The following is an 18,537-nucleotide window of genomic DNA, read 5'->3' on the forward strand; positions in this document are numbered from 1 at the left end:
ATAGAAAATATATGATATTCTTTGGTAAACTTGTAATTTTTTTTTAACACAAATGGTATTGTATTGTGCTTAGTCTGCAATTATTTTTAAACTGAGTCTAATACATTGGAGATCTTTCCATGCCACACCCATAGACCCATCTCCTTTTTCACTGCTGCTAAGTGGTATTACACAGTGAGGAAAGTTTATTTAAGCACTCCCTATTGATGGATATATTACCATTGTTTCCAGTTATTTTTTATTTTTTACTGCCCCAGACAGGGCTGCTGCAAACAACCTTATGATCAGTCGCCTTCTTGGGCATTTACAATGTCATTGTTTCTCAAAAAAGGATCCAGAAAGGTGTGGTGGTGCCGGGTCATCCATGCACAGCTTTATACTTGAAGGACACCCTGTCAGATTGCCCTCGAGTGTCAAGCAGCCTCTGAATATGCTAGTCAAATTTAAAAGTGGGTGCAAAGGGAAAGGTCTCGAGGGAATTTTCCGGAGGTGGTGGAAATGTTTTGTATACCGACTGTGGAGGTGGTTATACGGGTGTTTACATTTGTCAGAACTCAACAAACGGTACTCTTAAAAATGGGTGCATTTTGCCATTTGTAGATTATACTCCAGTGACATTCATTTAAAAAAAAAAAAAAAAAAAGCGTGCAGTGGCCTGGGAAGAGGGCAAGAGAGAACACCTCCCCTTTCTAATGTGGGCTTTTAAAACGCTCGCTTTTCCCCCAGGCTCCTTCCTGCCTCCGGGGTCACTACAGCCTCCTTTCTCCCCGTCGCCCTGGGAAGAGGGCAAGAGAGAACACCACCCCTTTCTAATGTGGGCTTTTAAAACGCTCGCTTTTCCCCCAGGCTCCTTCCTGCCTCCGGGTGTCACTACAGCCTCCTTTCTCCCCGTCGCCCGGTTTCGCCCCAGCCAAAGAGCCCGAAAGGAGCTATCACGGGGTCTGCCTGCCCCGCAATCGCGGCCCACGCTCCGCGGGGGGCGCCCGGAGTCGAATGCCAGCTGGGAGAGAGCGGTCCCTCTCCACCTGCGGGACCGCCCCACGCCCCTCGCAGCCCCAGGAAGTGTCCGCGCGGCGGCACGTGGGCCCTCCCGGCAGCGTGGGGCGGTGCCGAGCCGGCGGCCCGCCCCCTCCCCACCCATCAAGGTGTGGCTGGCACGGTCCCGCCCACTCGTCTCCGGAGCCCAGTCGAGTCCCGCCCGGCTAGAAGCCGGCTGTTGGTCTCCGTGTCGCCGCCGCCGCCCGGCATCGTGGAGCTGGGGCCCCCTTTCGCCTGGGAGTTTTGTAGTCGCCTAGGGTCAGCGGTGACATCCCAAAGGGCAGGCCCGGCAGCCGCCATGGTGGCCAAGGATTACCCCTTCTACCTCACGGTCAAGAGGGCGAACTGCAGCCTGGAGCTACCCCCGGCCAGTGGTCCGGCCAAGGACGCTGAGGTAGGGCCGCGCCCTGCACCTGGACCTCTAGGGGTCATCTGCCTGTCTCGTCTCCCTCCATCTCCCACTCTCGGCGCCCGTCCGGTGTCACTGTCTCTGTTTCCATCTCTCACTCTCCGTGTGTGCCACTTTCTCTCTACATCTCTCACACGGTCTTCTTTGTGTCTCCCCGTCGCCATCTCTCACCCTGTCTCGTTTTCTCTCGCTCTTTCTCTGCGGACCAAGCACTAGCTGCCTCCTCTCTCCCTGTCCCTCTACCTGCCGGTCTGGGAGCAGCCGCCTCCTTGCCTTTGCAGGGCTCTCAGACTGTGCATCTTCTGTCTGGACCCTCAGAGGGACTTTCTCCTACTGTCAGCAAGCCCCAGTGTCAGGGAAGAGCTACCCTTTAAGCGAGTTTCTTTTTGCCTGGGTTGGGAGAGCAGAGGGAAGTTCCAGCCCTCTCACCTGTCAGACTTGGCCTTGCAGCCTTTTGGCAGCGAAGACAGGACACAGCACCTCTGCCTATCACCTGTGGCCAGTGAGGGTCATTCAGCCGGGGGGCTGGGGCTGAATGAGTAAATTGGAGTGTCTCCCACATGGATCTTGAAAATGAATTAAAGTCCTTAGGGCAATGGAAAGCTGCCTTGGAACGTTGGAAACATTTCTCTTTGTGGGAACTTTCCTGTGCCTTGCGGGCGATGTGAAGGAGTGCTCCCAGGTTATGTTTCGTCTGCCTTTTCCTCCTGCATGTTATTTCTCTGGCACATAGCTCACTGGCCTTAAAGGTTGGGTTCAGCTGGAGGAGAAAGCATCCCTCTCTCTGAGGGTCTTAGGGAATACAGTCGCTTTCACTAGATTACAGCTTTGCTGTGGTCAAGCTGCGGTGGAACCCACAGGACCCAGCTGGTCATTGCCGCTCATGCGTGTATCTGGGAGCTTTCCACTCTCCCACACCTCACTCTGCAAACATCAAACATCACCACCACCACTGGGGAAAGGCTGAAGGCAGGTGTGCATCCGGCCTTGTCACAGCATTCTTGAGGTTCCACCCACTCGCCTTCCTTGGGTCTGCTCAGCTGTATGCACTTGGCTCACTGAATCATGTATATTCGGGAGCACACCATCGAAGATTCATTTCCTCTAGCAAGAGCTGCTCCAAGCTGACAGGACTCCAAACAGTCTCTGGTTGTATTCAGCTTTCTATACGCTGAGCACAAACTTCTTCTCCCTCACTCAAACCCAACCCTACACGCCAGCTCAATCGAATATTATCACAGAGTTTTTGTTGCCAGCAGCTGTGAAAGTGTGATGGCCCTAGTGGCATTTGGAGTCTTACTTAAGGTTTGATAGCGCAGCACCTGCATAGAATTCAGGTTGGTCAGGCCTGGAATGGATATAATATTTTTTCAGTGGGAACTTCCTAATTTAATGAACGTAGGAGCAGCGCAAGTGGTGCCCACTCAAACTCCTTTTGTAAGGAAGAAAGGCATAACCAATGTAATTAATAAATTGAAGTGGGCCAAAGAAAAGAATAGTGAGGATAGCTGAGGACTCTAACCAGTCCCTTTCTACTATCACTTAGTCCTGTTTTTGAGTAGTTTAGCTCTAAAGGCTTAGGTAAAACTTGCCTGCTTAATTTTATTTTATTCTTATACATAGAATATAGATACGTCTATATATCACAAATATGAAACTTATGTCAAATATTAATTTTCTTCATTGGTAGCTGGATCTAGACTATAAAATATGACTTAGTTTCCTTGTATGGGGATTTCCTGGTGTGAGAAATAAGGAAGGGGTTGGAATAGTTTTGGAAATAGTTGGTAAATATTTTTCAGATATCACCATTGGGGTTTTGTTTGTTTTTTAGTGTTTGATTTAAACACTAAATCAAGTATGCTTTATACACTTTGAGGCAGAGATATCTCTTAGCTTCATTGATGAGCATATCACTTCCTGATAATGGAAACTGGCAAAATTGGAAAAATAAACCTAAGTGAGTTTAGTGGGTAGTTTTCTGGTTTCGTTATCAGCGCAAAAGGCAGCCAACCCTTGCAGGCCTAGCTTCTCCATAAGCAGTTAACTAAAATATATTTTCCACCAGTAGGTGTCGTCAGTATTCGTAAATTAAAAAATAGCATTCACTAGTCAGCCTTTTGAAAAACATGATTATATAATTGTTTATAAACTAGGCATTGACTGTTAATTCCTCTGAAAGTATTTTTTTAAGAGTGATTGTTTTCTTTGTAGAAAGAATGTGGTTATAATAAAAAGAAAAATGGATCTATCCAGGGGCCTTTCTAGGAAAACAGGACTTGACCTTCAAAGGCCATTGCAACAGAGCACCTGTGCCCTTTAAACATTTGATGGCCATGTGTAATGGGTGTTCCTTCCGAATTTGCCATGGGTAGGACAGTGCACACAGCATGGCACTGGCAAGTGCTTTCTAGCATTCACTCCTATCCTTGCAGCAAGTGTACTGGGGAAAGCCACTTAGGAAAAGGCTCCTGGGGAACAGGCAAGTGGCGTTGATGTGCATTTGATACCGTACACTGAGTAGAAAAAATGCAAAAATAAGCATTCTCTTAAAAGCAAGTAAAATTTCTACTGAAGATTTAAGTGATTTGTAATTTTTTATTTGTGGTAGTTTCCAGTGAACGCAAAAAATGAAATTTAAAAAATATATTTTCATTTTCTTTAAATGATCTATTTTAAGCTTTTGAAAATATTCTACAGGGATTATAATATTGCATGTCTGTTAGTATAATACTGCCTCTTAATCTGCTATTTCTTATGACATGGGGGTTTGAGTTGGGTGACAAATGTTTAATTTTAATATCCATAATCAGTGAGATCCTGCTGGCTGTAATCATTAATTGTGAAATCTAAGGAGCTTAGTTCATGGCTCTAGACTTTCACAGAAAAATGTGATATGATGTGAGCATTAAGTTTATTTCTTCTGATCTTTTATGCAGCTTTGTTCAGTTTATCTGTTTTTGTATTTATTGGTCATCTACTTCCCATGCCAGGAGGGACTGGTCTACATAGCTGCCCTAAAGACCTGATCAAATCACTAAAAGAAAATGTGTTACCTCTAATGAATTATCCTGATTGTAAGTTAAAAATCAATATTTCCCCGTAGTGAGGTTTGCTTTTTAAAAAGAAGGCTTAAAAAAAAAACACAAAGTTAAAGAAAAGGAAGCAAGCTCAGGTAAGGTGGACACATTGGCTAAGGAAGCTAGAGCCTTGTGAGAAGCTTTTAAGAGTTTTAGGTCCAATTCATTTTTAATCAAAATACAAAGAGGTGTTTCTGTTATTTTTATAAGAATATATCTGACAACTTGGTGGACAACTTACTTTCGGTTTGAAAATTTACCATCTTAGATATTGGTCAGATTAGGCCTGATTTAGTTAATGGTATTTGTAGCCATTGCTTTTGACTCTCAGCAGTTTTAAAAATTTGTAGTGCCATAGACCATAGGCCTATCTCATGAATAGCTGAATACTGCCCTGGGTCTCCAAAATATAGGTTCTGATTTTGACTTGGCCAGTAGCCTTGCATGACCCTGAGAATAATGACATGCACCTAGAAATGACAGAGCTCTCTGTTCCTTTTCTATGTCTACCATGTCTAGTGTCTCACTTGAGACCCCAAACGTGTTGTAAGGTTAACATAAAGCTTGTACTGTTCTCTCCACTTTATGAATAAGGACACTGAGGGGAAGTGATTTGCAGAAAGCTGCAAAGAAAATCAGCAGCTAAGCCAAGATCCAATGCCAAATTTCCTGATAGATTCCGTCCGGCATTTAATATCAGCGTCCCTTGTAGCACCTAAGGGTGTTTACCTCTGTGGGATAAAAGGTGGGGTGGTAATACAAAACTTAACAGACATGCAAAATACTTTAAAATATTATCTTTTAAGTATAACCTTGAGCACCTTACATAACTGAGAAGGTATCCTTTAAGGCTCACTTCTAAAGGGCAAGGTGAACCCTATGCTCCTGCCACGATTTATGCCTCTGTCAGTCAACATGTGCATTTTAAAATTGTATGCACCTCGGGCTGTACTTCTTGAATGCCAGCTGAAAAGCTAAAGGGTTACTGGTTTCTAGTAATCTATACATTTCTTGGAATCTGTATCATATTGTATTGAACTGATAGTATACCTGAACACACATGAAACTAGTCATAAGGAGTTATTTCAGTTAGAATCCTGTAATTTCCTCAGATGATTAAATAGACTCCAGGAATCATATGACCTCAGAGATCTTGCTGGGTGGGAAGCCACACGGAGCTACCCACAAAAAGGCCATCACTTGCTATAGGATCTGGTTATGGTCATTGAGCCATCATTCCGAGGTTGTTCAGTTGGAAAATTATTATGGGAATCTTGGTCCTTAAGAATGCACATGAACTAGCAACAGAAGAGGAAGATGTGTTGACTTTACGTGTGTACATTTAATGCTGTTCAAGGGCATTGACTAGAATAAGACTGCCTGAGTCTCAATGCTGTCTCCACCACCTGCTAGTGATGTGACCTTGGACAAGCTACTGTGCCTCTCCAAACCTGTTTCCTCAGTGGTAAAATGGAGATGATGAGAGCTCTAACTCCTAGGACAATAGTGAGGGTCAAATGAGATGTTTCATATACAGTGCTAACCATGGTGCCTAGCATGTAGTAAGTGCTCAAAAAATGTCATTATTATTAAGACCTTTACATCTCAAAAAAAAGATTCTTAAAGTGGTTTTAAGAAACCTGATGATCACCAGCCTAATTTCCTGAATGTTGTTTTACACACAGCAGTGCATTAGGGGCTTTACCGTAAGTCCTTTAATCATCACAGTAATCCTATGAGGTTGGTATTAATGCCCCCTTTTGTAGAAGAAGAAACTGAGGCTCAGAACAGGGTAGTGGCTTTCCCAGGATGGCTTTAATGCTGGGTCAAGGAGATGAGACTAAAATCCCAGTTGACCCTGAAGTCTGTACTTTTCCAACTACATCACATTGCCTCTAAGTGACTAAATCATTGGTCTTCTCACCACATAACACGTGAAGGATGAACCCACCTGCCCAAAAAATTGCCTGATGCTCAAAGTCCCATTTTTTTCCTGAGTATCTGGGTAGGAAACCCCACCATTAGTCAATACTTCTGGCAGCCCACTTCATAGAATGGCTGCAACCCATGGGAGTGAGGTTTGCAAGCCCCCATTTGGGAGAGTTTTAGTAATTTTCATTTTGTGTTTCTCAAGACCAAGGAGCTGGTCTTTGGCAGAATTCTGCATGCTTAGCTCTGTGGAGGTGCCACCGTTAGTTCTGTTAGTCATTTTGCTTATCTATATTAACCACAAGCCTTCTGTGTAAACCAATCACTGGAAGGCCCAAATACCATCTGGATATTTGCAAATTGTGTCATTTTCTTGAGACACCCTGTGATTGCCCGTAAAAATCCTGGACATATGCCACTGTTTTCATAACTACTGAAAGAAAATAAATTACTGATCACATCCTAATTTTGCAAAGCCCTGTGTAAATGTAATTGTTATTGACGATGTGTGTATCTGGAAGGGCTACTTTGTGATGTATGTGTGCAATTGCCTTCCATAATTTGTCAGCCTTGACAATGGGTAGAGGTCACACAAAATGAGGAAATTGCCGTGACTGCATTGCCATTTATTCTTATGTTGGCTCATGGACTGTCAGGAGTGAAAGCCAGTGGTTTCTGTTGCCTTCCTTTTTTTTTTTTTTCTAATTAGTTGACACCAGTAACTAGTTTAGAAGAGGCTGTGTCACGCCCAGCATGGTGGCTCACGCCTGTAGTCCTAGCACTTGGAGGCTGAGGTGGGCAGATCATGAGGTCAGGAGTTCAAGACCAGCCTGACCGATGGTGAAACCCCGTCTCTACTAAAAATTCAAAAATTAGCCAGGCGTAGTGGCACACACCTGTAATCCCAGCTACTCAGGAGGGTGAGGCAGGAGAATCGCTTGAACCTGGGAGGCAGAGGTTGCAGTGAGCCGAGTGCCACTCCAGTATGAGCAACAGAGCAAGATTCCATCTTCAAAAAAAAAAAAAAAGAGACTGTGTCACAAGTTAATCAGGAAAGGTTTCCAAACCTTCTACTGGCTGGGAAAGGAGTGGGTTCTTTTTAAGTCTAGAAACCCTTGTGCCCGGACTTTCTGTTTGGACCATTGTGTCCTTTTGAGAGAAAGTAGCCCTGATTGTTAGTAAATTTCAGTTAATTGAAGCTGAATGAGAAACTTTAACGGTAAGTTCACTAGACCTTTTTCTTCTTTCTGGCTCTTAAGATGAGGAGGAAAGGGGTAGCAAAACAGGCTTTTTTTTTTTTTCTGAGGATTTATGAAACAAACAAATCCAGCCTCCAGGAAATGACCCAGGGTCATTGCATCAGAGAACTTCAGAGTGGGAAAGGCCTGTTGAGAACATGTAGCCCAATTCTTATCTGCTGCCAGATCCATTCAATCTCTGCTTAACACCTCCAGGGACAACATTTTAGGTTGTATACAGTTGGCCCTCTGTATCCACTTGTTCCACATCCACGATTCAACCAACCATTGATCAAAAATATTTGGATCCCAGGACCTTGGGAGGCAGAGGCAGCAGGATTGCTTGAGCCCAGGAGTTTGAGACCGTTCTGGGCAACACAGCGAGACCCCATCTCTAAAAAAAAAAAAAAAAAAAAAAAAATCAAAGAATTCACCAAGCATGGTAACACACACCTGTAGTCCCAGTTACTTGGGAGGCTGAGGTGGGAGAATTGCTTGAGCCAGGGAGTTTGAGGCTGCAATGAGCTGAGATTGTGCCATTGCAACCCTAGCCTGGGTGAAAGAGGGAGACCCTGTCTCAAAAAAAAGAAGAAAAGAAAAGAAAAGAAAATATTAGGGAATAAAACAATAAAAAATAACACTACAACAATTTAAATAACAAAAAACAATACAGGATAACAACGATTATCACTTACATTGTATTGGGTATTCTAAGTAATCTAGAAATGATTTAAAGTGTAAGAGGATGTGTGTAGGATACAGGCAAACAGTATGCCATTTTATATCATGGACTTGAGCATCCTTAGATTTTGGTATCTGAGAGGCCTCTGGAACCAATCACCCCTGGATACTGAAGGATGACTGTACTCCATCTGTGTTCAGTATAGATGATGAGAAAATCCTTTCTTAGTTGTAACATTGCTTTTTTTTTTTTTTTTTTTTTTTGAGACAGAGTCTCGCTCTTGTTGCCCAGGCTAGAGTGCAGTGGTACGATCTCAGCTCATTGCAACCTCTGCATCCCGAGTTCAAGCTATTCTCCTGTCTCAGCCTCCCGAGTCGCTGGGATTACAGGCACACGCCACCACGCCCTGCTAATTTTTGTATTTTTAGTAGAAACAGGGTTTCACCATGTTGGCCAGGCTGGTCTCAAACTCCTGACCTCAGATAATCCACCCCCTCGGCCTCCCAAAGTGATAGGATTACAGGCATGAGCCACCATACCTAGCCCAGTAATGCTTTCTTATGTGTTATCCCCCTAAGGATTTGAAAACTACTCTCTCTCCGCACCTCTCCCATTCCACGCACATGTGCATTCTCTCCTTTCTCTCCCCTCAGATGTTTTCCTTCTCCTGGCCTGGTACTCCTGGTTCCCTTAACTTTTCCAAATGTGACATACTGTCCTATCTCTTTCCTGTCCTTGCTTATTTCTTCTGGACATCTTTAGTGTGCCTGAAAAACTTGAGTATTAATAAGCGCAAAGATACTGTATGATACTATGTCAACAAACAGGATTTCTTTTAGGCTTAATATGCTTCTTTAGACAAGAGAAGTACACTAATATATTGAAAAAGATTTTTGAAATAAAAATGACAGACTAAAGATTAACATCTTTGTCATATAATTTATACAGATATTTAAAAAATACCCTAAGATATTCATTGACAAATAAGCCAAAGATACTAGAAGGTAGTTCACACACAAGGAACAGTAAAGATTATTTAAAATGTTCACTGTAGTAGGAATTATAGAAATGAAAAAGGCAATAATAAGGTGCTACTTTATACCTAATTGATGTTGCAACTATTTTTAAGACATAATAAAACCAAGCTGGGCGTGGTAACTCACACCTGTAATCCCAGCACTTTGGGAAGCTGAGGCGGGCGGATCACGAGGTCAAGGAGATCAAGACCATCCTGGCTAACGTGGTGAAACCCTGTCTCTACTAAAAAATACAAAAAATTAGACGGGCGCGGTGGTGGGTGCCTGTAGCCCCAGCTACTCAGGAGGCTGAGGCAGGAGAATGGCGTGAACCCAGGAGGCGGAGCTTGCAGTGAGCTGAGATCACGCCACCACTCCAGCCTGGGTGACAGAGCGATACTCCGTCTCAAAAAAAAAAATACAAAAGTACAAAAATTATCTGGGCCTGGTGGCGGGAGCCTGTAATCCCAGCTACTTGGGAGGCTGAGGCAGGAGAATTGCTTGAACTCGGGAGGCGGAGGTTGCAGTGAGCTGAGATCACACTACCGCACTGCAGCCTGGGCAACAGCGTGCGACTCTGTCTCAAAAAAATAAAAATAAAAATAAATAAAACCCAATGCCGTGAATGTTGCAGGAAAATAATACACTTATTGGTGGGGCACAGTGTCTCATGCCTGTAATTGTAGCACTTTGGGAGGCTGAGGCAGGCAGATCGCTTGAGCCCAGGAGTTTGGGACCAGTCTGCGCAACATAGCAAGAACTTGTCTCTATTTAAAAAAAAAAATTAAAAAAAAGAAAATAACACACTTTCTGTGCATACTAAAAGACAAAAATTGTTCAGATCTTTGGACATAGTATTCTAGCTCTTGTGGGGAAAAGGCTGTATTTCCAAAGTTGTTCATAATGACATTATTTGCAATAATAGCTATGCTTTGTATTTGTGCATTTTACAGTTTCAAGGCACTTTAATGTGCTTTGGCTTACCCGAGTATATAATTGTCCTCATTTTAAAGATGAGATACCAAGGGTCAGAGAGGTCCAATGATTTGCCCAAGATCACACAGCTGGGAATGGCCTAGCTGGAGCTTGAAGTCTGATGGTTTGGTTCCAGTCTAGCATCCTTTCCTATTTAACTGGCCAGAAAAGCCAACAACCTCTCTGTCCTACAATAGAGCAATAGCTCCATGACCATGGCCTCTGGCACAGGGGTCAGTGACATCATTTGCAGCCATTACTCACTAGCAAACAGAAATACCCTAGTGTTCCTGAACAAATAAAGAGGAAAAAAAGTTGAGCATGGATTATATACTCATTGTAACCAATTTAAACCTATATGTGTGCATATGGGATGTAGAGAAGAGGGGACAGGCATGTTGCAATCAGGACACCTTCCTCCTTTTTCATTGTACTCAATAAATCTAGAGCAATGCCACCCTTTGTTCAGATAGTAGTTATTTTCTTTTCTTTCTTTTCTTTCTTTTTTTTTTTTAAAGACAGAGTCTTACTCTTTTGCCCAGTCTGGAGTGCAGCAGCAAGATCTTGGCTCATTGCAATCTCCACCTCCTGGGTTCAAGCGATTCTCCTGCCTCAGCCTCCCAAGTAGCTGGGATTACAAGCGTGAGCCACCGCACCCAGCCAGCAGTCACTTATTTTCACATGCATTAACTCCTTTGAGCCTTGCATTAGCTGAGGGAGCTGGACAAGGCAAGGACTGTCCTTTTTCTTTTTTTTTTTAATTTTGCTATTTTGTTTGTTTTTAGGTTTTCTTTTTTTAGTTTTTCATTTTTTCTTCGTTTTTCTTTTTTTCTGGAGCTGTCTTTTTTGTTTGTCAACTGAGGAAAAAGAGATTCAGAGAAATTAGGAGGCAGGGCCCAAATGTTGGTCCCTCCTTGCCCAGCCTTGACCTCTTGGCATACCACAATGTTGGCTTAAGCCAGTCATGGTTCTGGGTAGGTGATAAGCAGCACTGTCTCTCTGGGGGTGTTCTAAGTGAACCCCATTAAAGTTAGCCAGAACACTGTGCAGAGTAATCTCCAACTGCAAGGCCCTACTTTAAATTTGATGTGAGATCACTGTTAAAACGAAAAGCCCACAAGGAATGGATAGATACAAACTTCTATACACATGGGTGATGTATTTTGTTTATTGGTTTGTGTTAGAAATAGGGTCTTGTTCTGTCGCCTAGGCTGGAGTGCAGTGGCACAATCATGGCTCACTGCAGCCTTAACCTCTCAGGCTCAAGTGATCCTCCCACCCACCTCAGCCTCCAGAGTAGCTACAGCTGTAGTCCTAGGACTACAGCTAGGACTATAGGCGTGTGCCACCATACCTGGCTAATTTTCTTTCAATTGTTTTATTTTTGTAGAGTCAGGGTCTCATTATGTTGCCCAGACTGTTCTCGAACTCCTGGGTTCAAGTAATCCTCCCGCCTCGGCCTCCCAAGGTGCTGGGATTACAGGCATAAGCCACCACTTCTGGCCATGGCATATCTTAAAATGATGTATTTCTGAACTCTGCAGACCTAATGTTTGCAGCAGAGGTGATAAATCATACGAAGAAATACAGCATTTCCTGAGGGCACTCTGTAGATACCATTAGCATTAGAAGTTGGCAACCTGATTGAATTAAATAAAGCTGACAGCCTGTGTCGGAACCCTGAAAAAAAAATGTGAAAAGGAAAAAAGAAAGGTAAATGTTTTGGACGTGCCATGGGCTGTCAGATTTGGAAACGTGGAGTCTTCCTAGAGGAATACGCTACAGAAAGAAAAAGGGAACAAGCTAGTGGCAGAAAGAGATGGAGTTGGGCCAGATGGCTGAGAGGGGCAAAATGGTAAGTCTTCCCTGTGGGTGCTTTCTGAACCCAAGGCCAGGGCAAGCTCCCATTTCAAGTGTGCTATCTTATGTTGGCATACTAACATTTCATAATCGCAAGTGACACAGGCATGTCAAGAACGACCCCAGGCAAATACAGAGAAGATAACTAAAGGTCACTGGGGAAGACCATTTTTAATTTTTGACTTCACACAGGTTGGGGAGGGGTGGAAGTGGCTCATCAATATCGTGTTAGGTTTTGGCAGTCTTGGTTCATTTTCTCAGCCATCCTGGTGATTGTGTTGGGGACATCTGGGTGTGATCTTGCAGAAGGAGTCAGAAACCACTGTAAAGAAGGAAATAAGCTGTTAGAAGAGGGGAAACTGATGGTTTCTTGTGTGTAAGCCACAGATGCATGATGAACTGTCACCTCCACCTCCTTCCTCCTCAGATGTTTGATGGTGACATATCTGAGAGCTTTGAAGGACAGAGCATCAGAAAAGACACATTGCATTCTCTTATTAGTCTCTGAATGCTTTATGCCCAGTTTCCAAGGGCCTAGAAGAGTGAGCTTGATTCTGGCACCAACATCAAGGAACAGGAGCTTGCTTCGAAAGTCTCTTAAATGCAGCAGTTATTTCTAAGCTGGTTCTTATAAGAGCTTCCCAAGTAGCTGGGGACAGGGCAAAGGTAGGCTTAGCTTCTTGGTATTTCAGAGTCTGTTTCTGGAATGAGAGGACTGGATTAGTTCATTATTTCACAGAAGGTGGGTTTCATACCACTTGGGCAGCTCAAATCTTACAAAGACAAATCCCATAATAATTTAATCACTTTCCCTTTTAAATTCTCTGATCCTTCTGATTATGTCAAGTTTCCACTTGGAATTAGTGTGTCTTTAACACCTCCCCATCACTTGATAATTTCCCTGTGTAACTAAGTGTAGGCCTCAGCGTTCATTTTTTAAAGTTAGTGTCTGTTTATGGCAGGTGATAGTGATTTTCCATTTAAGGCAGTGATAGAGTTTATTTTTACAATAAGTTTTTAAGTAAAAAATGACTAATTAAGGAAATATTACATAATACCTCAGGTGACATGTACATATGGCAAAAAATTATCATGGCAATACAGAGAGTTTGGAAACAGTGAACAAGGCATGTTCTGAGGGGTTTTCTAGGATTAGAATTCTACAATAAGTTCCCAAGTTTGACACAGTCACTTGCAAAACTAAACTTGAAATTTGGACATTTAGCATAGGACCCAAATTTCAGATACTAAGTAGATAAAAATTGGCTTTAATGTGTTATAGGAAATGAATCTGTGCTACATGTTAGCCAATTTAAAAAATAAAACTAGATTTCTGTCCTCAGAACATAAATCTTTTTCTTTTCAAAGCTTCAAAGAACATGCCAAAGTTCCAGCTAAAATGATTCAATCCATCCTGTTCCTTTTTCCCTTCACTCTGGTGGGAAGGACTGGGTGAGATTACACCTTAATTGGAGTCAGCCCTAGAATGTACTGGTTAAGAACCTGGATTTGGAAGTCAGCCTGAACTGAGTTTGAATCCCCACTTGGCCACCTGTGAGCTGAGAGATCTCGGACTTGTGTCTCATCCTCTAAGCCTTAGTTTCCTCAGCTGAAAAATGGGAATTTGCAAGGGAATTGTGAAGATGAAATAGGCACATAAAGGGCTTCCACCAAACAAGTACTTAATAGGTCATTAGCAGCGGCAGCGGCAGCGGCAGCGGCAGCGGCAGCGGCAGCATCTATCTTGAATGTAGATCAGTTGAGTAGAAGCTATAGGTGGTTATACTTAGCAAGGCATCTGCTAGGAGGTAGCTCCTTCCTTTGTGGGAAATAAAGGGATCAGAGTTAGCATTGGGCATTATTATTTTTGAAACAAAAGATGTTCCAAGGATACTGGCAAGCTTCACATTCATTTCTGCCAGGTAGAATAGCAAAAAAATCTAGTGTGGCTTTCTGGTTGTTCCCAGAATGACTTTCAAACAGGGGTTGGTGTGTGAGCTCTGGGTAGAGAGGCACCCTGGCCAGAGGAGTAGGGAGCAAGTTGTCCTGAGGCCGGCTCCCACCTGACATGCATCATCTGAGAATCCTAGCCAAATGCCAACCACAGAAACAGACCCAAGGCAAGCAGATGAGGGTGGATTAGGTTGCTTTGAGCTCTTCATGCCCTATTCATTTGCAGGGTGCTTTATTTATAAATAGATCCTTTGTTGGAAATGTAGGGAAACTCCATAGTGTGATGGATACGAGCTGGTAAAGAGCTAGACAACTAAAAAATGACCCCTAATGCTCTTTAATTGTCCATAAATATTTATTGAGACCTGGCTCTGTGTATGATTTTCCCCCTGGTTTAGAAAAGGCATGCTTTCTGTCCTCAAGGAACTTCTACTTCAGTTTGACCAAGTCGTTAACAACATGACCATACGGGTAGTGACTGTCAACCACGGGGAGGGGGAGAAGCAGGCAATTTCACTGGGGAGCTTAGCAGACTATGGAGGGGGAATATTGAGAAGTGGTCATCCAATGAGCTCCCTGATGCTGGATGCCTGCCACCCCTCAGTCCTCAAGTGTGCCCTTAGCAGAGGGCAGCATCTTCTGGGGGCACATGAGCAGGACACCTTTGAACCTGGGCTCACTAAGATTCTGAGGGAGGAGTCAAGAGGAGCTGCTGATTCCAGAGTGATAGGGCTTGAATGCCGAATGAACATTCTCTCCTCCTCCACTCTCTGCATCAGTGTCTACTTCCCTTCTGCCTCTACAGCCTAGTCATTTCAGGGTTCCTCCCTGGTTTAGGAAACTAACAATGCTGTGGTTAATTAAGAACCCAGGCCTTCCTAAATTAATAGCGTTGGGCTCAATTTGGACTATGTGACTTCAGGCAAGGCCCTTAACCCCTCGGAGTCTCAGTTGCCTACACTGTGAAATGGGTATATTAATAGCACTAACTTAAGAGAAGTCAAGGAAATAATGCACAGAAAGCACTTTGGCACAGCCTAGCACAAAGTCCTCTTGTATATTGCTATTATATTATTATTATTATCAGAGGAAGTTGTATATCCTGGGAAGCCAGTGTGGGGGTGGTGGGGAAAGTTTTCAAGGCAGGTAGATTTGAATTCAGATTTCACCACTGCCAGTTAATTACTGGGAATGACTTGGAGGAAGTCATCTCACTTCTCTGAACACCTGCTTCCTCCTCTATGAAATAGGATAACGGGGTTGCTGTATGGCATAGATGAGAGCGTGTGTGACTTCATGGCTCTGGGTGCCTCCTCCTTCCCTTTCCTAGGCTTCCCTCATTGTTTACATAGGGCTTCAGAGTCACAAGAGTCACACCTGCGTCAGGTGTAGCAGGATGACTGCTCTGTTTCTAGAAAATTGCTAGAGTCTATTAGTAGGCAAGTGCCTTGGCAGGGTATAATTTATTTAATCACAATTGAGCGAAGCTTTGCAGGGTCAGGTGGCCCTCTGCACAGTCCTGCTTTGCAAACTCAGGGGCACCCCTTGCTTGACTCTCAAATGTTGGGGCAGAGGGAAGGAGGGACTGGTATGTAAAAAAAGAACCTTCCACTCCATCCTTGTGCCCTTCCCAACCTGGCAGTGCTTGGGAAACCTTTACCAAGGAAATTATTTTGCCAGTTTAGACTCCCAGCAGTCTTCAAAGGAATCCTCCCCTCTGTCCCTCTGTAGATGACCCATATTGGAAAACACTTGAGAACCTTGCTGCTCTCTGCTACAGGCATCCTTTGCCTCAGAAATAAATACCATTTTTATTTTACCACCAAAATGTCCTTGTCTTTTCTGGAAACTTTTATTGACATCCCTTACCACTGACTCTACAATGGCTAGCCAACTTTTTTTTTTTTTTTTTTTTTTTTTTTTAACAAAACCCAACAACCAAATCACAGGTTTGTATTTATTCTTTTTTTTTTTTTTTTTTTTTTTTTTTTTTCTTGAGACGGAGTCTCGCTCTGTCGCCCAGGCTGGAGTGCAGTGGCGCAGTCTTGGCTCACTGCAAGCTCTGCCTCCCGGGTTCACGCCATTCTCCTGCCTCAGCCTCTCCGAGTAGCTGGGACTGACTACGGGCGCCCGCCACCACGCCCGGCTAATTTTTTGTATTTTTAGTAGAGACGGGGTTTCACCGTGGTCTTGATCTCCTGACCTCGTGATCCGCCCGCCTCGGCCTCCCAAAGTGCTGGGATTACAGGCGTGAGCCACCGCGCCCAGCCTTATTCTTTCATTTTAAGTCAGTTGCCACTGTCTACCCATTTTCCCCATTATCTCTTTGGAATTGAAACTAGCTGAGAGTGATGCTGGGGGCAGAGCTGAGTCTCTGAGCTCCTTGCCTTCTTTGTCGTGTGCTACATCGTTTTTTTATATTCGCAGGCTTCTGCATTTTAATCAACTGTAGATAATGATACATCTGGTTGCATATTAATTGCTGAGAGTTCAAAATAACACGTAATCACTATGTTTCAAGGTTGCAAATGTACAGCACTGAGAGCCAGTGTTTGTTATGAACGTTTGGAAAAATCCATTGTTACTGGGTATTTTTAAATTCTTGTCATTAAAAATGCACTACAGAATGGAAAGTGTCTCAACAAATGAAATCAGTTTTGTGTTATGCACACATGCACATGCACATACACCCCTCCCAAAGAATAACATTTCAAAGCTATTCATCTGCTCATTTGGGGTGTGTGGGGGCAACAGAAATGCCAAATGAATCCGTTTTAGATTACTTACCTCACAGTTTCCTGAACAGCATGCTTTGCATCTTATTTTTCTGCATACCATTGCTCAGTGGGTGGTAATATGTCAGCTGAAAGCCAAAAACAGAAAAGTTTAAGATTTTTAAAAATTTATTTCCAATTTAATCAGTCCCATGTGGTTGTTTGACTAGTCGCTTTTTCCATTCTGAATAATCAGATTTCAATGTATTCTGTTCTCGGCTGGAAGCAGAGTGTTCTAAAACACCCAGGTGCTGTGTCCCTTGGTTCTAAGTGTGGGCATGTGCTTCTGAGGACACACATGGACCAAACATTTGAAGGGATAATTTGTGCTAGAAGGGACAGCTGGGAGTTACCAGGGAGCACCTTGAACGTATTTTGTGTTTCTCTCTGGAGGTCACATCTCTGCAAGGCCTGTCTGCTCAAAATCATTGTTGTTGTCAAAAACAGAAACCAACTAGACATCAAGAGAAGGGGATCCATTTTCTTCTGCAGACCCAGTGCCCTTGGTCAGACGTCCCTGTAGTTTTTACCCAGCAACCAGTTGGGATCCCTGGTCCCTGTCTAGTTTTCAGTCAGATGACAGACCTGTCAGCTTTGCTTACCTGAGATGTGTTTGATCATCCCAGATTCAGCTGGAACAGTCTGTCCTTCCTTTGGGACACTGAGATTAAGATCTGTGCATCCTTTTTCATCTCTGTACTTCTTTTTCCTCTTCTGGGAAGCTAAGATAATGCTGAGCTTCAAAGAACGACAGATGGATGAGAAAGAGAGAGGACTTTTCTGTGGTTCTGTGTGGTCCTTTCTTGGTTACACATTATTTTTGTGAAGTTTCACCTTGCACATCTGACATGGGTTGAATGACCAGAGTTCCTCTCATTGCCTAATTCCAGACAGTATTGGGATCTGGCAAGACCAGCTCTTCTAGTCCATAATTCAGCAGTGTCGGTGGCAGTGGGCGGGTGGGAGGATAATGTAAACCTCAAGACACATCTGTAAGGACCCAAGATTAGGACTTGGGTCCTTATCTAGAGATTTTACTGCTTTCCTCTCTTCCAGTATAGCCTTGAATCCTGCCAGACCACTGCTAGTTTTGCTGTATCCAGCCAGAGCTTGACTAAACAGATGATAAAACCACAGGAAGAAAAGGAAGGCAGGAATGTGGAATCAAAATACATGGTCTCGTAGCAGCCTCAGTGGCCAGAGCAGTTATTGGTATGATTCTGGCAGGTGACATGGAACTCCAGCTTTGTCCCTGGAAGGATCAAGACAAAATCTAGTGCTGCAGGGAATAGAAGAGGGCAGGGGGGCAGGCTGGCAGAGAGACCATGCCTCTCCCAGGACATCAGAAATAAGGACAATACTCTGATATTTACTGAGGACTAACAGGTGGGTATCTGCCAAGCATATTATACACCTAGTCTCCTGTGATCCTCCCAACAACTCTGTGAGGAGGTAGGAAAGTCATCTTCACTTCACAGCAGAGGAAACCAGCTTATAGAGGTTATATTTTGGGCCCAAGGTCATAGGGTATTGCACTCTGACCAGACAGGTTGGCTCATATTTTATCCTTAGATCCTTTGCAA

At 43.7% G+C, this 18,537-nt stretch overlaps 1 protein-coding gene across 1 annotated transcript in view; it reads left to right on the top strand.

The window, feature by feature from the left end:
- The first annotated feature begins 1,173 nt into the window (after positions 1–1,173).
- The window catches only part of ARHGEF3 (Rho guanine nucleotide exchange factor 3), a 78,527-nt gene continuing 61,163 nt past the window's right edge, over positions 1,174–18,537 (top strand). Inside the window, exon 1 of the mRNA XM_003257214.3 lies at positions 1,174–1,432. Within this exon, the coding sequence (XP_003257262.2) occupies positions 1,337–1,432 (96 nt within the window). The 5' untranslated portion in view covers positions 1,174–1,336. The remainder of the gene's footprint in view (positions 1,433–18,537) is intronic.

This window comes from Nomascus leucogenys, chromosome 4, assembly GCF_006542625.1.
Source record: "Nomascus leucogenys isolate Asia chromosome 4, Asia_NLE_v1, whole genome shotgun sequence".
Taxonomy (NCBI): domain Eukaryota; kingdom Metazoa; phylum Chordata; class Mammalia; order Primates; family Hylobatidae; genus Nomascus; species Nomascus leucogenys.